This window comes from Macrobrachium rosenbergii, chromosome 12 (genome assembly GCF_040412425.1).
Source record: "Macrobrachium rosenbergii isolate ZJJX-2024 chromosome 12, ASM4041242v1, whole genome shotgun sequence".
In the NCBI taxonomy this organism is placed as follows: Eukaryota; Metazoa; Arthropoda; class Malacostraca; order Decapoda; family Palaemonidae; genus Macrobrachium; species Macrobrachium rosenbergii.
The window spans coordinates 62,408,180-62,423,603 of NC_089752.1; the positions used below are offsets into that span (position 1 = coordinate 62,408,180).

The following is a 15,424-nucleotide window of genomic DNA, read 5'->3' on the forward strand; positions in this document are numbered from 1 at the left end:
TTATCAATAAAGGAAACAAGTTTTTATTGGTACAGCGCAAATTGTATCTCATCTTTGGGGTCAGAGTTGAGGTGTCTCAATACGTGAGGCGAATTTTGAAGCCCCGATCGAAAACTTCTTAACATTTATGAAACTGATGATTGTCATTCCAAAAAATGTATTTGACTGCAAAAATAAACAAGTAAAAAATGCGCCGAAGCAGTCGAGTTTTCCGTACAGCGTATAATGCTATATGAAACTCTCAGCCACGCCCCATGAAACTTTCAGCCACTGCCTGGTGGTGGCCTGTGTTGATGGCACCTACAGCGGTGCCAGACGCACGATCATGGCTAATCTTAACCTTAAATAAAATAAAAGCTAAGGTTAATGGGCTGCAATTCTGTATGTTTGATGATTGGAGGGTGGATGATCAACATACCAATTTGCAGCCCTCTTGCCTCGGTAGCTTTCAAGATCTGAGGGCGAAAGAAAAAGTGCGGACGGACAGACAAATAGCTATCTCAATAGTTTTCTTTTACAGAAAATTAAAATGATCGAGAAAATATAGCACCTTTCCTTCTACCTTAGTCAGGAGAGATCCAAGTCTTTATAGCCAGTGTCGTGACACTGTGAACGCTGAGATTCATGGACTGCAAATGTCCCAAAGTCGAAATTTTTCATCCCCGAAATGGCTGACTCGGCGAACGTCATGCACTGGAGGTCGTATTCGTCAGGAAGTAATAAAAAAAATAGAGAGAGGATTAATTTTGGAAAAGGAGAAAGGTCGCCAAAATCCACAAGGAAGACGGGTTTTAGATTGATTCCTTGTGAAAAGCACTGGAGAATGCGCGAGATATGTTAGGGAATTTATGTTTCTTCAAGCTCATCCTATCTTATCCCAGAGGGCGTGAATGTGTTAATAATCTTATCATTCCAACAAGTAAAAGATGCGCCGGAGTTTCTTTGGTACAATTGAGTTTTCTGTACATCGAACAATCAAGGGCACGGAAAATAGCTATATCTTTCGGTGGTCTCGGTATAATGCTGTATACCCGCGGTCCATGAAGATTTAACCACCGGCCGGTTATCGTCCTTTACGTAGCAGACTTTATTTACATATTCATCACGTTCCATATTTTCATGACTCAGTTATATATATATATATATATATATATATATATATATATATATATATATATATATATATATATATATATATATATATATATGTATATATATATATACATATATATATATATATATATATATATATATATATATATATATATATATATATATATATATATATATATATATATATATTGTTGTATTTTTAAAGCTGGGGGTCTTGCTAGATCAATGGGGCATACTAGGATCATGTGCAACTTACCTTAATTAACACACAATCTGGACTCTGGCCTTGGAGACAGCTAAAATTACAAACAACAAATATGCCTGAGAGGCTACTTCAAGGAGGGGAGTGATTAGATAAACTCTGGGGTTAACTTAATTCATTATATTTACAAAAGAAACACATCAGAAGAATGGTAGCGTAAACCTGGAGAAATGAGGTGAAGCAAATGATGGGAAATTCCAGGAGGGAATATGAATGGGTTGCCTGCTTCAGAGTGGTTGAAAACGAAGTAAGGAGGGCCACTAAGCACACAGGTGATACGCAAGTCCACAAAACTCCTAATCTGTAATCAAAACACTTACGGTTAGTTAAATGGCTCCAGCACTGAAATGAAGGAATTGAGGAATCCCATGGAAGATGCCAAACTCGATTTCTGTGACTCAGACATCAAACAATTAGAAAACGAAGTAAGGAGGGCCGCTAAGCACACAGGTGATACGCAAGTCCACAAAACTCCTAATCTGTAATCAAAACACTTACGGTTAGTTAAATGGCTCTAGCACTGAAATGAAGGAATTGAGGAATCCCATGGAAGATGCCAAACTCGATTTCTGTGACTCAGACATCAAACAATTACATTACTCTTCTCATAAATGCTTTGCAAATTAAACAGCACAAAATATAAGCAATACAGGTCTCACTGTAATTATATCGCACTGTGAAAAGAAAGAAAACTCAGTTGGGGAATAACAGGGAACGTGGCTGACGAAAAATCTTAAATCCTGGTACATTACCTTCCTTTAGGAGCTGAAGTTCTCTTCTTATGGGGGTCAGCAAAAGAGCAAATTAATTCACATCAAAAATTACTTTCTTACTGCCAGCCACGTGTCTGAAAATGGCAGTAGATGGAGCAAGGCATGGAGCTCTGGTGTCTGTGTCGCCGCTGACAATTCTAAGGTTGGGCGTTTTGTCCAGGACTCTTTTATAGCGGCAGAAGTTACAGCTTTTCCTCCTAGATGGCATTGTTATCACTCTGCCCCATGTGAGAACTGCTGGCCACTTGGTTTCAAATTCAAAATGGTGGAACGCACGTGGTCTGCCCGTCAGTTGGCCTGCCTCAGGCGACGATTAGCTCTTGGCAGGAGTCTGCACCTGGAATTAAGGGATTTCTGACAGCGCTTTGGACAAGAAAAGATTTAAAGGGGTTTCCCCCCAAAAAGGCAGTGGGGGAGAGGATTTAGGGGCGAATTTCTCAGTGAATCATACTAAATTTGCCTTATTTAATTACTTAGTCCTTTTACTTTCAATTTAGTGCAAAAAGGGTGGCGTAGGAGGTAATATTCCTAATAATATGTATGTATATATATATATATATATATATATATATATATATATATATATATATATATATATATATATATATATATATATATATATTTGTATTTGTACTTGTGTAAAACTTTTAGTTTACGTTTGATCAAAGTTCAGTGCTTTACAATATTCATAAAATTCTCTACTGTATATCTTCTATATAGACTATCATTGCTCTAAGACGTGTACTGTTTTGATAATTTTTTTGTTGTTACTGAATTCCTTTTGTACTTTTAAGACGTAATTTGACCTCACATCTTAATGCAGCTAAATGAACAAAATTGAATCAGTACAAGTATCCCCACCCTATAAAAAAAAAATGAGGACTCCTTTCAGTCATTTAATTCGCCCCAAGTTAGGAATGCTTCTGGGTGTGTCCACAGGAAGTGCTCTTGGCCATAATCACGAGGATTAATCCCCCACACTGCGTATTACCCAGTGTGTACAATTACGCAAGTGATTGCCGGCTCCGACCTGTTTTAGGGGATAATTAACTAATCTGCTGGAGTGGTTCTGAGAGTCAGAGTGCCAAGGAAAAGCAAATTACATCGCGTGGATTGAGTCATTTGAAAGCTTTATAACGTGGGGTCAAGTCTCTTTTATTATGTAAAGCATGTGCAGTGGTATTTAGGCTAAGTGTGTTATGAGGGTTATTCATAACTATATACATTCAGGGTTTGGTCAAATTATGTAACAAATTATTGGTTATAATAATAACAAGGATGCTTGTAATGGTTCTTTAATGGTATTTTCTTACTTCCCAGGCTCTTACTGTAAATATTTAAACTAAATAGAATCCGGTGTTTTAAATTAGTAATATATTTAGAAAATTAATATTCTCTGCACAAAATACCTTTACAAATTAAATAAACTCAGTTTAAGTAGTTTTACTACTCACGATACGCCCTCTTGGTTCAGTCAGTCTGTGAGAGTGCCTTACAGCGAGGAGGTGCCCCTTCTGCCCCTTACTGGCTCAGTGCCATAGTGCCGCCCACTTGGATTAGGTGACCTAACTGAAATCAGTCTATGACAGTGCCTCCCAGTGAGAAGGGGGCCCCTCTGCTCCCATACTGGCGCAGTGCCATAGTGCTACCGACTTGGATTAGGTGGCCCTACGACAGTCAGTCTGTGACAGTGATTTCCAGTGAGAAGGGGTCCCTCTGCCCGCATACTGGCGCAGTGCCATAGTGCCACCCACTTGGATTAGGTGACCCTACAACAGTCAGTCTGTAACAGTGCCTCCCAGTGAGAAGGGGCCCCTCAGCCCCCATATTGTCCCAGTACCATATTGCCACCTACTTGGATTAGGTGAACCTACTCCAGTCACTATGGCAATGCCTCTGAGTGAGGAGTCCCCCCTCTTCCCTTTTCTGGTGCAGTGCCATAGTGCCACGCCCTTATGGTAGGTGACCTTACGACAGACAATATGTTACAGTGCCTCCCAGTGATGAATGGACCTTCTGCCCTATACTGGTGCAGTGCCATAGTGCTTCCCCCTTGGGTTAGGTGGCCCTATGACAGTCAGCGTGTGACATTGCCTCCCAGTGAGGAGCCCCTCTGCCCTTACTGGCTCAGTGCCATAGTGCCACCCACCTAGATTAGATGACCCTACAACAATCAGTATGTAACAGTGCTCTCGTGCCTCCCAGTAATGTGGGGACCTTCTGCTCCTGTAATGGCACAGTGCCATTGTGCCGTCCCCTTGGATCAGGTGCCCTACAACAGTCAGCCTCCCAATGATGAGGTGACCTTCTGCCCCCTCAGTGGCACAGTGCCATAGTGCTGTCCCCTTGGATTAGGTGACCCTACGGCAGTCAGTCTGTAACAGTGTCTCCCAGGGATGAGAGGTCCTTCTGCCCCCTTAATGGCGCAGTGCCATAGTACTGTCTCTTAAATTAGGTGACCCTATGATAGTCTGTAACAGTGCCTCACACTGATGAGGGGTCCTTCTGCCCCCTCAGTGGTGCAGTGCCATAGTGCTGTCCCCTTGGATTAGGTGACCCTACGACAGCCAGTCTATGACAGTGCCTCCCAGTGATGTGGGGATCTTCTGCCCCCTTAATGGTGCTGTGCCATAGTGCTGTCCCCTTGAATTAGGTAACACTACGACAGTAAGTCTGTAACAGTGCCTCCCAGTGATGAGGGGTCCTTCTGCCCCCTCAGTGGTGCAGTGCCATAGTGCTGTCCCTCTGGATGAGGTGACCCTAAGACAGTTATTTTGTAACAGTGCCTCCCAGTGATGAAGGGACCTTCTGCCCCCTTAATGGTACAGTGCCATAGTGCTGTCCCCTTGGATTAAGTGACCCTATGACAAGTCAGTCTCTAACAGTACCTCCCAGTGTTGAGGAGAACTTCTGCCCCCTTAATGTCACAGTGCCATAGTGCCGTGCCATTATGTTAGGCGACCTTACGACAGACAGTATGTTACAGAGCCTCCCAGTGATGTGGGGACCTTCTGCCCTTTTACTAGTGCAGTGCCATAGTGCTGCCCCCTTGGGTTAGGTGACCCTATGACAGTCAGTGTGTGATAGTGCCTCCCCGTGAGATGGAGCCCCTCTGCCCTTACTGGTTCAGTGCCATAGTGCCACCCACCTGGATTAGATGACCCTACAACAGTCAGTCTGTAACAGTGCCTTGTGCCTCCGAGTAATGTGGGGACCTTCTACCCAACTTAATGGTGCAGTGCCATAGTGATGTCCCCTTGGATTAGGTGACCCTACGACAGTCAGTCTGTAACAGTGCCTCCCAGTGGTGTGGGGTCCTGCTGCCCCTTAATGGCACAGTGCCATAGTGCTGTCCCCTTGGATTAGGTGACCCTACAGCAGTCAGTCTGTAACAGTGCCTCCCAGTAATGAGGGGACCTTCTGCCCCCTTAATGGTGCAGTGCCTTAGTGCTGTCCCCTTGGATTAGGTGACCCTACAATAGTCAGTGTGTAACAGTGCCTACCAGTGATGATTGGACTTTCTGCCCCCTTAATGATGCAGTACCATAGTGCCATACCCTTGGATTAAGTGACCCTATGACAAGTCAGTTTGTAACTACCTCCCATTGATGAGGACACCTTCTGCTACCTTAATGGCACAGTTTCTTAGTGCCGTGCCCTTATGTTAGGTGACCGTATGACAGACAGTATGTTACAGTGCCTCCCAGTGATAAAGCGACCTTCTGCCCCTTTACTGGCACAGTGCCATAGTGCTGCCACCTTGGATTAAGCGAGCCTATTACAGTCAGTGTGTGATAGTGCCTCCCAGTGAGAAGGAGCCTCTCTGCCCTTACTGGCTCAGTGCCCTGGCACCACCCACCTGTAACAGTTCCTTGTGCCTACCAGTAATGTGGGGACCTTCTGCCCCTTAATGGCACAGTGCCATAGTGCTGACACATTGGATTAGGTGACCATACAGCACCCAATCTGTAACCGTACCTCCCATTGATGAGGGGACCTTCTGCCCCCTTAATGGTGCTGTCCCCTTGGATTAGGTGACCTTATGAGAGTCAGTCTGTAACAGTACTTCCCAGTTATTAGGAGACCTTCTGCCCCCCCCCCTTTAATGGCGCAGTGCCATAGTGCCGCACCTTTATGTTAGGTCACCTTACGGCAGACAGTATGTTACTGTGCCTCCCAGTGATGAGGGGATCTTCTGCCCCTTTAGTTCCACAGTGCCATAGTGCTACCGCCTTGGGTTAGGTCACCCTACGACAGTGTGATAGTGCCTCCCAGTGAGAAGGAGCCCCCCTGTCCTTACTGGATTAGATGACCCTACAACAGTCAGTATGTAACAGTGCCTCGTGCCTCCCAGTAATGTGGGAACCTTCTGCCCCCTTAATGGTGCAATGCCATATTGCTATCCCTTTGGATTAGGTGACCTTATGACAGTCAATCTGTAAAAGTGCCTCCCAGTGATGAGGGGTCCTTCTGCCCCCTTAATATCGCGGTTCCACATTGCTGTCTCCTTAGATTAGATGATGCTACGATAGTCAGTATGTAACAGTGCCTCCCATTGATTAGGGGTCCTTCCGCCCCTTAATGGCTCAGTTCTATAGTGCTGTTCCCTTGGATTAGGTGACCCTACGACAGTCTGTCTGTAACAGTGATTCCCAGTGATGAGGGACCCTTCTGCCCCCTTAATGGCTCAGTGCCATAGTGCTGTCCCCTTGGATTTGATGATCCTACGAAAATCAGTCTGAAACAGTGCCTCCCAGTGATGAAGGGACCTTCTGCCCCTTTACTGGTGCAGTGCCATAGTGCTGCCCCCCTTGGTTAGGTAACCTTACGACAGTCAGCGTGTGATAGTGCCTCCCAGTGAGTAGGAGCCCCTCTGCCCTTACTGGCTCAGTGCCATAGTGCCACCATCCTGGATTCGATAACCTTACGACAGTCAGTCTATAACCGTGCCTTGTGCCTACCAGTAATGTGGAGACCTTCTGCCTCTAAATGGCACAGTGCTTTATTGCTGTCCCCTTGGATTAGGTGACCGTACAACAGTCAGTCTGTAACAGTGCCTCCCAGTGATGAAGGGACCTTCTACCCCCACAGTGGCACAGTGCAACATGCTGTCCCCTTGGCTCAGGTGACATTACGACAGTCAGTCTGTAACTGTGTCTCCCAGTGATGAGGGGACCTTCTGCCCCCGTAATGGTGCAGTGCCATAGTGCTGTCCTCTTGTGTTAGGTGACCCTACGACAGTCAGTCTGTAACAGTGCCTCCCAGTGATGAGGGGTCCTTCTGCCTCCTTAATGGTGCAGTGCCATAGTGCGGCCCCCATGGATTAGGTGACCTTATGACAGTCAGTCTGTAACAGTGCCTCCCAGTGATGAAGGGACCTTCTACCCCCTCAGTGGCACAGTGCAACATGCCGTCCCCTTGGATTGGTTGACATTACAACAGTCAGTCTGTAACAGTGTCTCCCGGTGATGAAGGGACCTTCTGCCCCCTTAATGGTGCAGTGCCATAGTGCTGTCCTCTTGCGTTAGGTGACCCTACGACAGTCAGTCTGTAACAGTGCCTCTCAGTGGTGAGGAGACCTTTTGCCTCCTTAATGGTGCTGTGCCATTGTGCAGTGCCCTTATGGTAGGTGACCATACAACAGACAGTATGTTACAGTGCTTCCCAGTGATAAAGGCAACTTCTGCCCCTTTACTGGCGCAGTGCCATAGTGCTGCCACCTTAGGTTAGGTGACCCTATGATGGTCAGTGTGTGATAGTGCCTCCAGGTGAGTAGGAGCCCCTCTGCCCTTACTGGCTCAGTTTCATTGTGCCACTCTCCTGGATTAGATGACCCTACAACAGTCAGTCTGTAACATTGCCTCATGCCTACCAGTAATATGTGGACCTTTTGCCCCCTTAACCCTTTAACCGTTTAGTATGTATATATACGTAGCGCACCAACACTGCCTGAGCCATTTAGTACGTATATATACGGGGAGCAGATGTTTTGACCGTGGCGTTTAGTACGAATATATACGATCGATTTTTCCTGCCTTCCTTTCAAGGTTAACCCACTAAAATATGTTTTCTCTAGGTCCCACGAAGTCTTGCCTACCATATCCAAACAAAAACACTTCCTCTCGAACCCCCTTTTATCATAATTTTCCTAATTTTCTATATCTAATGCGGGAATCTGCCGGTCACTTGGCGACATCGCTATGTAGTGAGACAACACTTTGCTGGGCTGGTTCACTCTCTTACATGGAATTTTGGTCTTTTGACGCATGGGATAGAAGGGCTATAATCCTATCTAATCCAACTTTGTATTGGTAATGCGTTATTTTCTTCTCTGTTTTTCTTTTCCAGCTCTAGCGCAAATGAAAAACGATAAGTAATTGTAGTTTATTGATATTATTCCAACTGAAATAGAAAAAATGCACTCACTTGACTGTTTTATTGTTTTACGATATGTTCAGTGTATGTGACTGAACTCCAGATGCGCTTCATTCTGAATAACGACCTAAAAATGCTTTGTTTACTTATTCTAATTTGCTCATTTATTTCATCAATTTAACTTTAGCATTTCATAAAAATTACTTCAGAAGCTGCGTATATTATCTTATGTCGCTATATACACACTCACATATATGTATGTGCATATATATATATATATATATATATATATATATATATATATATATATATATATATATATATATATATATATATATATATATATATATATATATATATATATATATATATATATATATATATATATATATATATATATATATATATATATATATATATATATATATATATATATATATATATATATATATAAAATTCGAATAACTAATTGTCGTTACTTATGAATAAACTCGAACATCATAGATCACAGGGTTAGATCTAGAACGAGCAAACATTCAAACATGAAACAATACACAAAGACCATAATCTAAATGAAAGTTACGTACAAAATTCTTGCACAAGAGACAATGCTGAAAATTCATCCGACAATAAGAATGTAAAGCCATGTTGTACAGTCTCTACTGATCATGTTGTTTGTAAAGTCCCCACTAAGCAAGTTTTCTTTGATAACGGCCCAATTTCTTTGTACCTACGATTCGTCACACTTGGCGGGCCAGGTCACATAAAATTCAATTTTTTAAACTGTGTATGTAATTATTTATCTGTCCATCAACTATGTACCGTGTACTTCTTCTTTCACAGGCATCAAGATTATACTCAACTTTAATTCTGTCTATTGTTACATTGTAAATTGTACTCGTTTGCTGTATTTATTTATTAATTGTTATCGACCTCAGGTCACCCTTGCTTCCATTGTCTTCTGCGGCCCGACGCCAGTCGGCCGCTATATAAACTGCCTGGACCTTGAATAAATCAGCAGTTCACTTTTACCCATACGGCGACTCAGTCTTGGCTTCAGGAGCTTACTCTCGCCCTTAGAGGACTAATCACGGCGCTGAACCAGCGTTTGGGCGTGCTGACTCTCATCGGCAAAATCACCAGCGTCATTAGCGGACTCACACGGCGTGCTCCTAAGTGCGTTTTGACGCGAGTACCCTACTCCATATAAGAGGGCAAAGAGCGAGTATGGACGCGGACATCCCCTCACTCATTCAATTAACCGCTGACCTTGTGGATTCGGAGGTCTACCTCCCTCCCATATCACCTGCGCCCGTCCCCGCGCCAAGGCTCTCACACTCCTCCACACACCTGCTCGCTCCCCACACTCTCCCCAGCCCAGCGGGCCAATCCAGGGCCGCCCTGTCCATAAAGCTGCTGCCATTTACGCAGGGGAATCCATCGGCGTGGCTCTACAGGGTTGAGAGCCAGTTCAGGATTGCGGATCTGAATGACGAGGTGCTGCAAGCGGATATAGTACTCAACGCCCTGCCGGAGGAGATCTACAGTAAGCTCGTCCCGTGGGTGTCTGACGCATGCCCCCTTACCTACCACCTCCTGAAGAAAACCCTCATCCAGACATGCTCCCTGCCGGTTGCCAAGCGGGCCGCCCACGCCCTCGACCTTGCCATCAACCCGCGGCAGGATCAGAGCGTCATGGAGTCATGGGGTGTGATCCGAAACCTCCTCACCATCCCAGACACCGACAGCAGTAAAAAGAAGCGCGAGATAAGTCTGTCGCAGGAGATCCTCCTCCAGCAGCTCCACCCGGAGGTCCGCACACAAATCCTGGAGTCCTACGCGATGCCCCTCGAAGACCTGATCCTCTCAGCACAGCACTTGACGGACTCCGTAAAGGCAACAAAGTGGGTACCAGCACCCACACTCCCAGTCAGCGCCATCCAGCAGGAGGAGGGCGCAGAAGAAGAGGTCAACGCCGTCACCAGAAGGCGCCCAGCACCTCCCAACAGGTGGAATTCCCAGAGTCTTTGCTACTACCACAGGCGGTTCGGCAAGGACGCCTGGAACTGCCTGCCGCCCTGTTCATTCGCCTGTTCAAAAGACGGGGGAGGCGGCGGCCAGCAGGACAGGCCGCCATGGCAGCAGAAGAACCCAGGGGCCCAGAACCAATAGGCTTCTACGTCCGCGACACCGTCTCCGGCAGGATGATGCTGGTCGTCACAGGGGCCGTTAGATCAATCTTCCCGGCATCTAGAGAGGACCGCAAGTGGGAACCAGACCCGACTGCCTCCCTGACGGCCGCCAACGGGTCCCCCATCCTCTCCTATGGAACCAGGCCCCTGTCGGAGGTGCTCCTGGGACTTCGTCGTCGCGGACGTTAGGACCCCGCTCCTGGGTGCGGATTTCCTGGCGCACTTTGTGCTGGCAGTCGACGTTGGTCGGAAATGCCTCCTAGATACAGACTCCTGCCAGTCCCTCCCATTGGCAATGGGAGCCAAGGCGCCCACCATCTGCTCTGCCGCCCCCCACACGTACTCGCAGCTGCTGACGGAATTCCCTGACGTGTTCAGGCCCGAGCTCCACCAAAAGTCCGGAGCCCCAGCCAAACATGGCATATATCATCACATAAAAACAAAAGGCCCCCTGGCACACGCGAAGTTCCGGAGGCTTCCCCCTCGACGCCTTCTGGAGGCCAAGGATGCATTCGCCGAAATGGAACGGATGGGAATCTGCAACAAGGCCTCCAGCCCATGTGCCTCACCCCGCCACATGGTGCAGAAACCGGACGGTTCCTGGAGACCCTGCGGCGACTACAGGCGACTCAACCTGGCAATGGAACCTGACCATTATCCCCTGCCGAACATGCAGGACCTCATGGCCTCCTTCCACGGGGGCAAAATGTTTACTAAGTTGCATCTCTTGAAATCCTATTTTCAGGTACCGGTCACGCCAGAGCATATACCAAAGACTGCCATCATCATGCCTTTTGGGTCCTATGTGTTCACCTTCTTTACATTTGGCCTGAGGAATGCTGGGGCGACTTTCCAGCGGCTCATGGACAGCATCCTGTGGGACCTAAAGTTCTGCGTCTGCTACGTAGATGATATCCTTATATTTTCCAGGTCCCACAAGGAGCACCAGAAACAAACCCCGGCAGCCCTACAGCGCCTGCAGGAGAACGGTCTCGTCGTACGTTTTGACAAATGCACCTTCGGCGTACAGAAGGCCGACTTCCTGGGCCACGAGGTATCCCCAGATGGCGTCCGTCAGCTCACATCTAAAGTCGCAGCCGTCACCAGGTTCCCCGTCCCCACCTCCGTTAAGGCCGTCCAAGAATTTCTCGGGATGGTGAACTACTACAGAAGGTTCATCCCCGGGATCGCACACACCACGACCCCTTTGACGGAGACCCTGAAAGGCCGATCAAAATCTTTGTTGTGGGGACCCAGCCAGCAGCAGGCCTTCTCCCTGACGAAGGCCGCCCTCGCCGAGGCAACCGTCTTGACCCACCAGGATCCCAGCCCCTCCCGCTCAAGCTGACAACGGATGCCAGGAATGTCGCCTGTGGTGCTGTCCTGGAGCAGGTCATCAACGGCGCCCCCCAGCCCATCGCCTTCTTCAGCAAGAAGTTCAACCCCGCAGAGGCCCGCTACAGCACCTTCGACAGGGAACTCTGCGCAGTGTACCGTGCAGTCCGGCACTTCAAGTTCCTCCTGGAGGGCATGCCCTTCACAATCTATACGGACCACCAACCGCTGGTCCACGCCTTCACCAAGCAAGGGGACGCGTGGTCCCCTAGGCAGCAACGGCATCTCTCGGCCATCGCCGAGTTCACCTGCTCCAAGTACCTCCCCGGCAGGAAAAACCCTGTGGCGGACGCCCTCTCCAGAGTCGAGCTGAATGTGGTGCAGCTGGGAATCGACTACAAAGACCTCGCCAGGGAGCAGGCCGCCGACCCAGAGACCCCAGCCTACCACACCGCCATCACGTCCCTAAAGTGGAGGGACGTGCCCCTCGCCCCCGGGGGCCCAAATCTCCTCTGCGTCGTCAGCCCCGCCTCCTAGTGCCAGCCTCCCGCCGCCGCCAGGTATTCGACATCGTCCACGGCCTGTCACACCCCTCCGGCAGGACGACGGCCAAGCTGCTGTCAGAGAAGTTTGTCTGGCACGGAGTGCAGAAGGACGCGAGGACCTGGGCGAGACAGTGCCTGCATTGCCAAACCAGCAAGGTGGGGCAGCATACCGAATCCGGGGTAGGCGAGTTCCCGCAGCCAGGGCGGCGTTTCGGCCATGTGCACATCGACGTCATTGGGCCCCTTCCCCCGTCAGGCGGGGGTAGATATCTCCTGACAGTGGTAGACCGCTCAACAAGGTGGCCCGAATCCACGCCAATGCAAGAAGCCACCACCAGTGCCTGCGCCGAGCCCCTACTCTCCAGCTGGATCAGCTGCTTCGGCATCCCTGACCACATCACGAATTGTGGTCCGCCCTGGCCCAGCTGCTGGGGACAGCTCATCACACTACCACGGTCTACAACCCAGCTGCCAACGGCTTGGTCGAGCGTTTTCACAGGTCCCTGAAGGCGTCCGTTATGGCCTGCTGTACCGCCGAGGACTGGAAGTACCAGCTGCCGTGGGTCCTCCTCGGGTTGAGAACCGCCCCCAGGGCCAACGGCGCTCCTTCCGCAGCCGAGAAAACCCACGGTAAGCCCCTCGTGGTCCCGTGCGAACTAGTGACAGAGGATCGCTACAACCCATCGGTCCAGAGGCTTCGCGAAATCGTTGGCAAGTTCGTCCCCTACAAGAGAACATATACCGACAGGTCGGCCACCTTCACGCCGCCCGGGCTGGCCTCCACTACCCACATCTTCGTCAGAGATAATGCTGTCCGCCCGCCACTGACCAGGCCTTACAGGGGGCCCTTCTGCGTGCTGGAGCAGAACAGCAAGGCATTCTTGCTCGCACTCCATGGGAGGAACGATTGGGTGTCAATCGACCGGGTCAAGCCCGCCCTCCTGGAGGAGGACACAGCTGTCAGCACACCGCACCCTCCGCCGGCGCAGCCACCGCCACAACCGGGCCCTCGCAAGAAGCGGAAACGCGGCCACCCCCGGAAAAGGCCGCCCACACCCACATTCAGCCACCCTCGCACGCAGGACGTCCCTCTGTTGTCCTCACGCAGCCGGGGCACCCTTCAACGCCCCAGCAGATACGCCGACTAATCAGACGTTACCTACGTCTTGGGGGGGGAGTATTTGTAAAGCCATGTTGTACAGTCTCTGCTGATCATGTTGTTTGTAAAGTCCCGCTGTATTTATTTATTAATTGTTATTGACCTCAGGTCACCCTTGCTTCCATTGTCTTCCACGGCCCGACGCCAGTCGGCCGCTATATAAACTGCCTGGACCTTGAATAAATCAGCAGTTCACTTTTACTTGCTCGTTTCTTTTGCACCTCTTATAAGAATGATGAAAACGACAACAGAGGCTCACAAGGTAAAGACAGGAAAATGAGGTCTGTATCTGATGATTGCGAGCGGGTTGCCAGTAATTTTCGGGCATAAGATTTTGTATTTGACAACAGTGGCAGTTTCATTACATCGCTAAAGGAAAATCTTTAAAAGTAACGTTCGAGAATTCTAACAACTATAAAAAGAACAATTAGCATACTCATCAATGAACAGAGATATGGTGTTATATATATATATATATATATATATATATATATATATATATATATATATATATATATATATATATATATATATATATATATATATATATATGTGTGTGTGTGTGTGTGTGTGTGTGTATGTATGAATGTGTATTTATGTATATAGATTTATAGTGCACATAGAAACTCTAGACACAATATGGGTGTCATTAGCTACGGTTCCAAACTTCCTGACTTATAATCCGACTACAGTTAATCTGTATTTCTCAATTCAGGGTTCTTTAATCCAGTCATAAAATCCTAATTATCCCTCCCCGGGCTATCCAGAAGAAAGAGGCCGTTCCGGGATAAGACCGAGTTAATTTACAAATCTGGCATCACTTGAGGAGTCAATAGTAGTACTTTTTTTTTATTTCGCATTGTATCATTTATTTTCATTGGTAGTGAGTCTGGGCTAGATATTGGGCATTAGTATAATTTATTTAGGTGATTAGAAACTACTGTAGATCATCCTCACCCTACCTTTTCATCAAAGCAGTTTAATGTATGACTTTAATTCTCCAGATTTCAGTTCATTTTACGTCTTCACGGTTAGATGCGCAGAGCAAGTGTCAAACTGTTTTCCGTTTCAGACGTAGCATGGAAAGGTGGGGCGACGTGTCTGCCATATCTACGCGATATCCAAACTTAGGTCAAGGTTTTATGAATCAAATCTGGGAAAAATGGGCAACATCTAAAACGTACTACATGTTCGTGGTCATTTTGGTTTGACTATCATATTGATAACTGGCGAATATAGAAATTTGTAAGGTAGCGACATGGGTGGTATTAACCGATATGATGCTGTTGTTTACGGCTCTAGTGACCTCCCACCCACGGATAATTTGATGGGCTTGATATTAGGGCCTGGAATTATAACGAGTCCTTTTGAAAGATTCCGGTTCCTTCTTTCATTGATGATGGTCACTTCGGAATTCCCTTGTCGACAGTCAAAATTCATGGGGAAAGTAAAAGTCGTTTAACTTGCCTGTACAAAAGGAAGATCCCTAAATCTGCCATTGTCCATGAAACAAGGAATTGGAATCGGTCAAAAGGACTGGGGATAACCCGAGGCATCATTCTCAAACTAATGTTCTAGTGGTTCCACCCACCAAACTTGATGCAGGTGGAAGGAAGGAAAGGCGATATGAAAACAACAACTGATCATTACCTTCCAAGGATAGCTGAATA

At 47.5% G+C, this 15,424-nt stretch overlaps 2 protein-coding genes across 2 annotated transcripts; both read left to right on the forward strand.

Annotated features, from left to right (window-relative positions):
* Positions 1-12,245: 12,245 nt before the first annotated feature.
* On the forward strand, positions 12,246-13,102 carry LOC136844034 (uncharacterized). The gene is made up of 2 exons (XM_067113048.1): positions 12,246-12,586; positions 12,748-13,102. The coding sequence occupies exons 1-2, from the start codon at positions 12,246-12,248 to the stop codon at positions 13,100-13,102; spliced, it is 696 nt and encodes a 231-aa protein (XP_066969149.1).
* An 11-nt stretch (positions 13,103-13,113) lies between these two features.
* LOC136844035 (uncharacterized) lies at positions 13,114-13,743 on the forward strand. Its single transcript, XM_067113049.1, has one exon. It carries the CDS (start codon positions 13,114-13,116, stop codon positions 13,741-13,743), a length of 630 nt encoding a protein of 209 aa, XP_066969150.1.
* The last annotated feature ends 1,681 nt before the right edge of the window (positions 13,744-15,424 follow it).

Coding starts and splice junctions, on each gene's coding strand:
- LOC136844034 (XM_067113048.1), top strand. CDS start 12,246: ATGCCCTTCACAATCTATACGGACCACCAACCGCTGGTCCACGCCTTC. Junction 12,587..12,747: donor GTCGTCAGCCCCGCCTCCTA/GTGCCAGCCTCC, acceptor TTGCCAAACCAG/CAAGGTGGGGCAGCATACCG.
- LOC136844035 (XM_067113049.1), top strand. CDS start 13,114: ATGGCCTGCTGTACCGCCGAGGACTGGAAGTACCAGCTGCCGTGGGTC.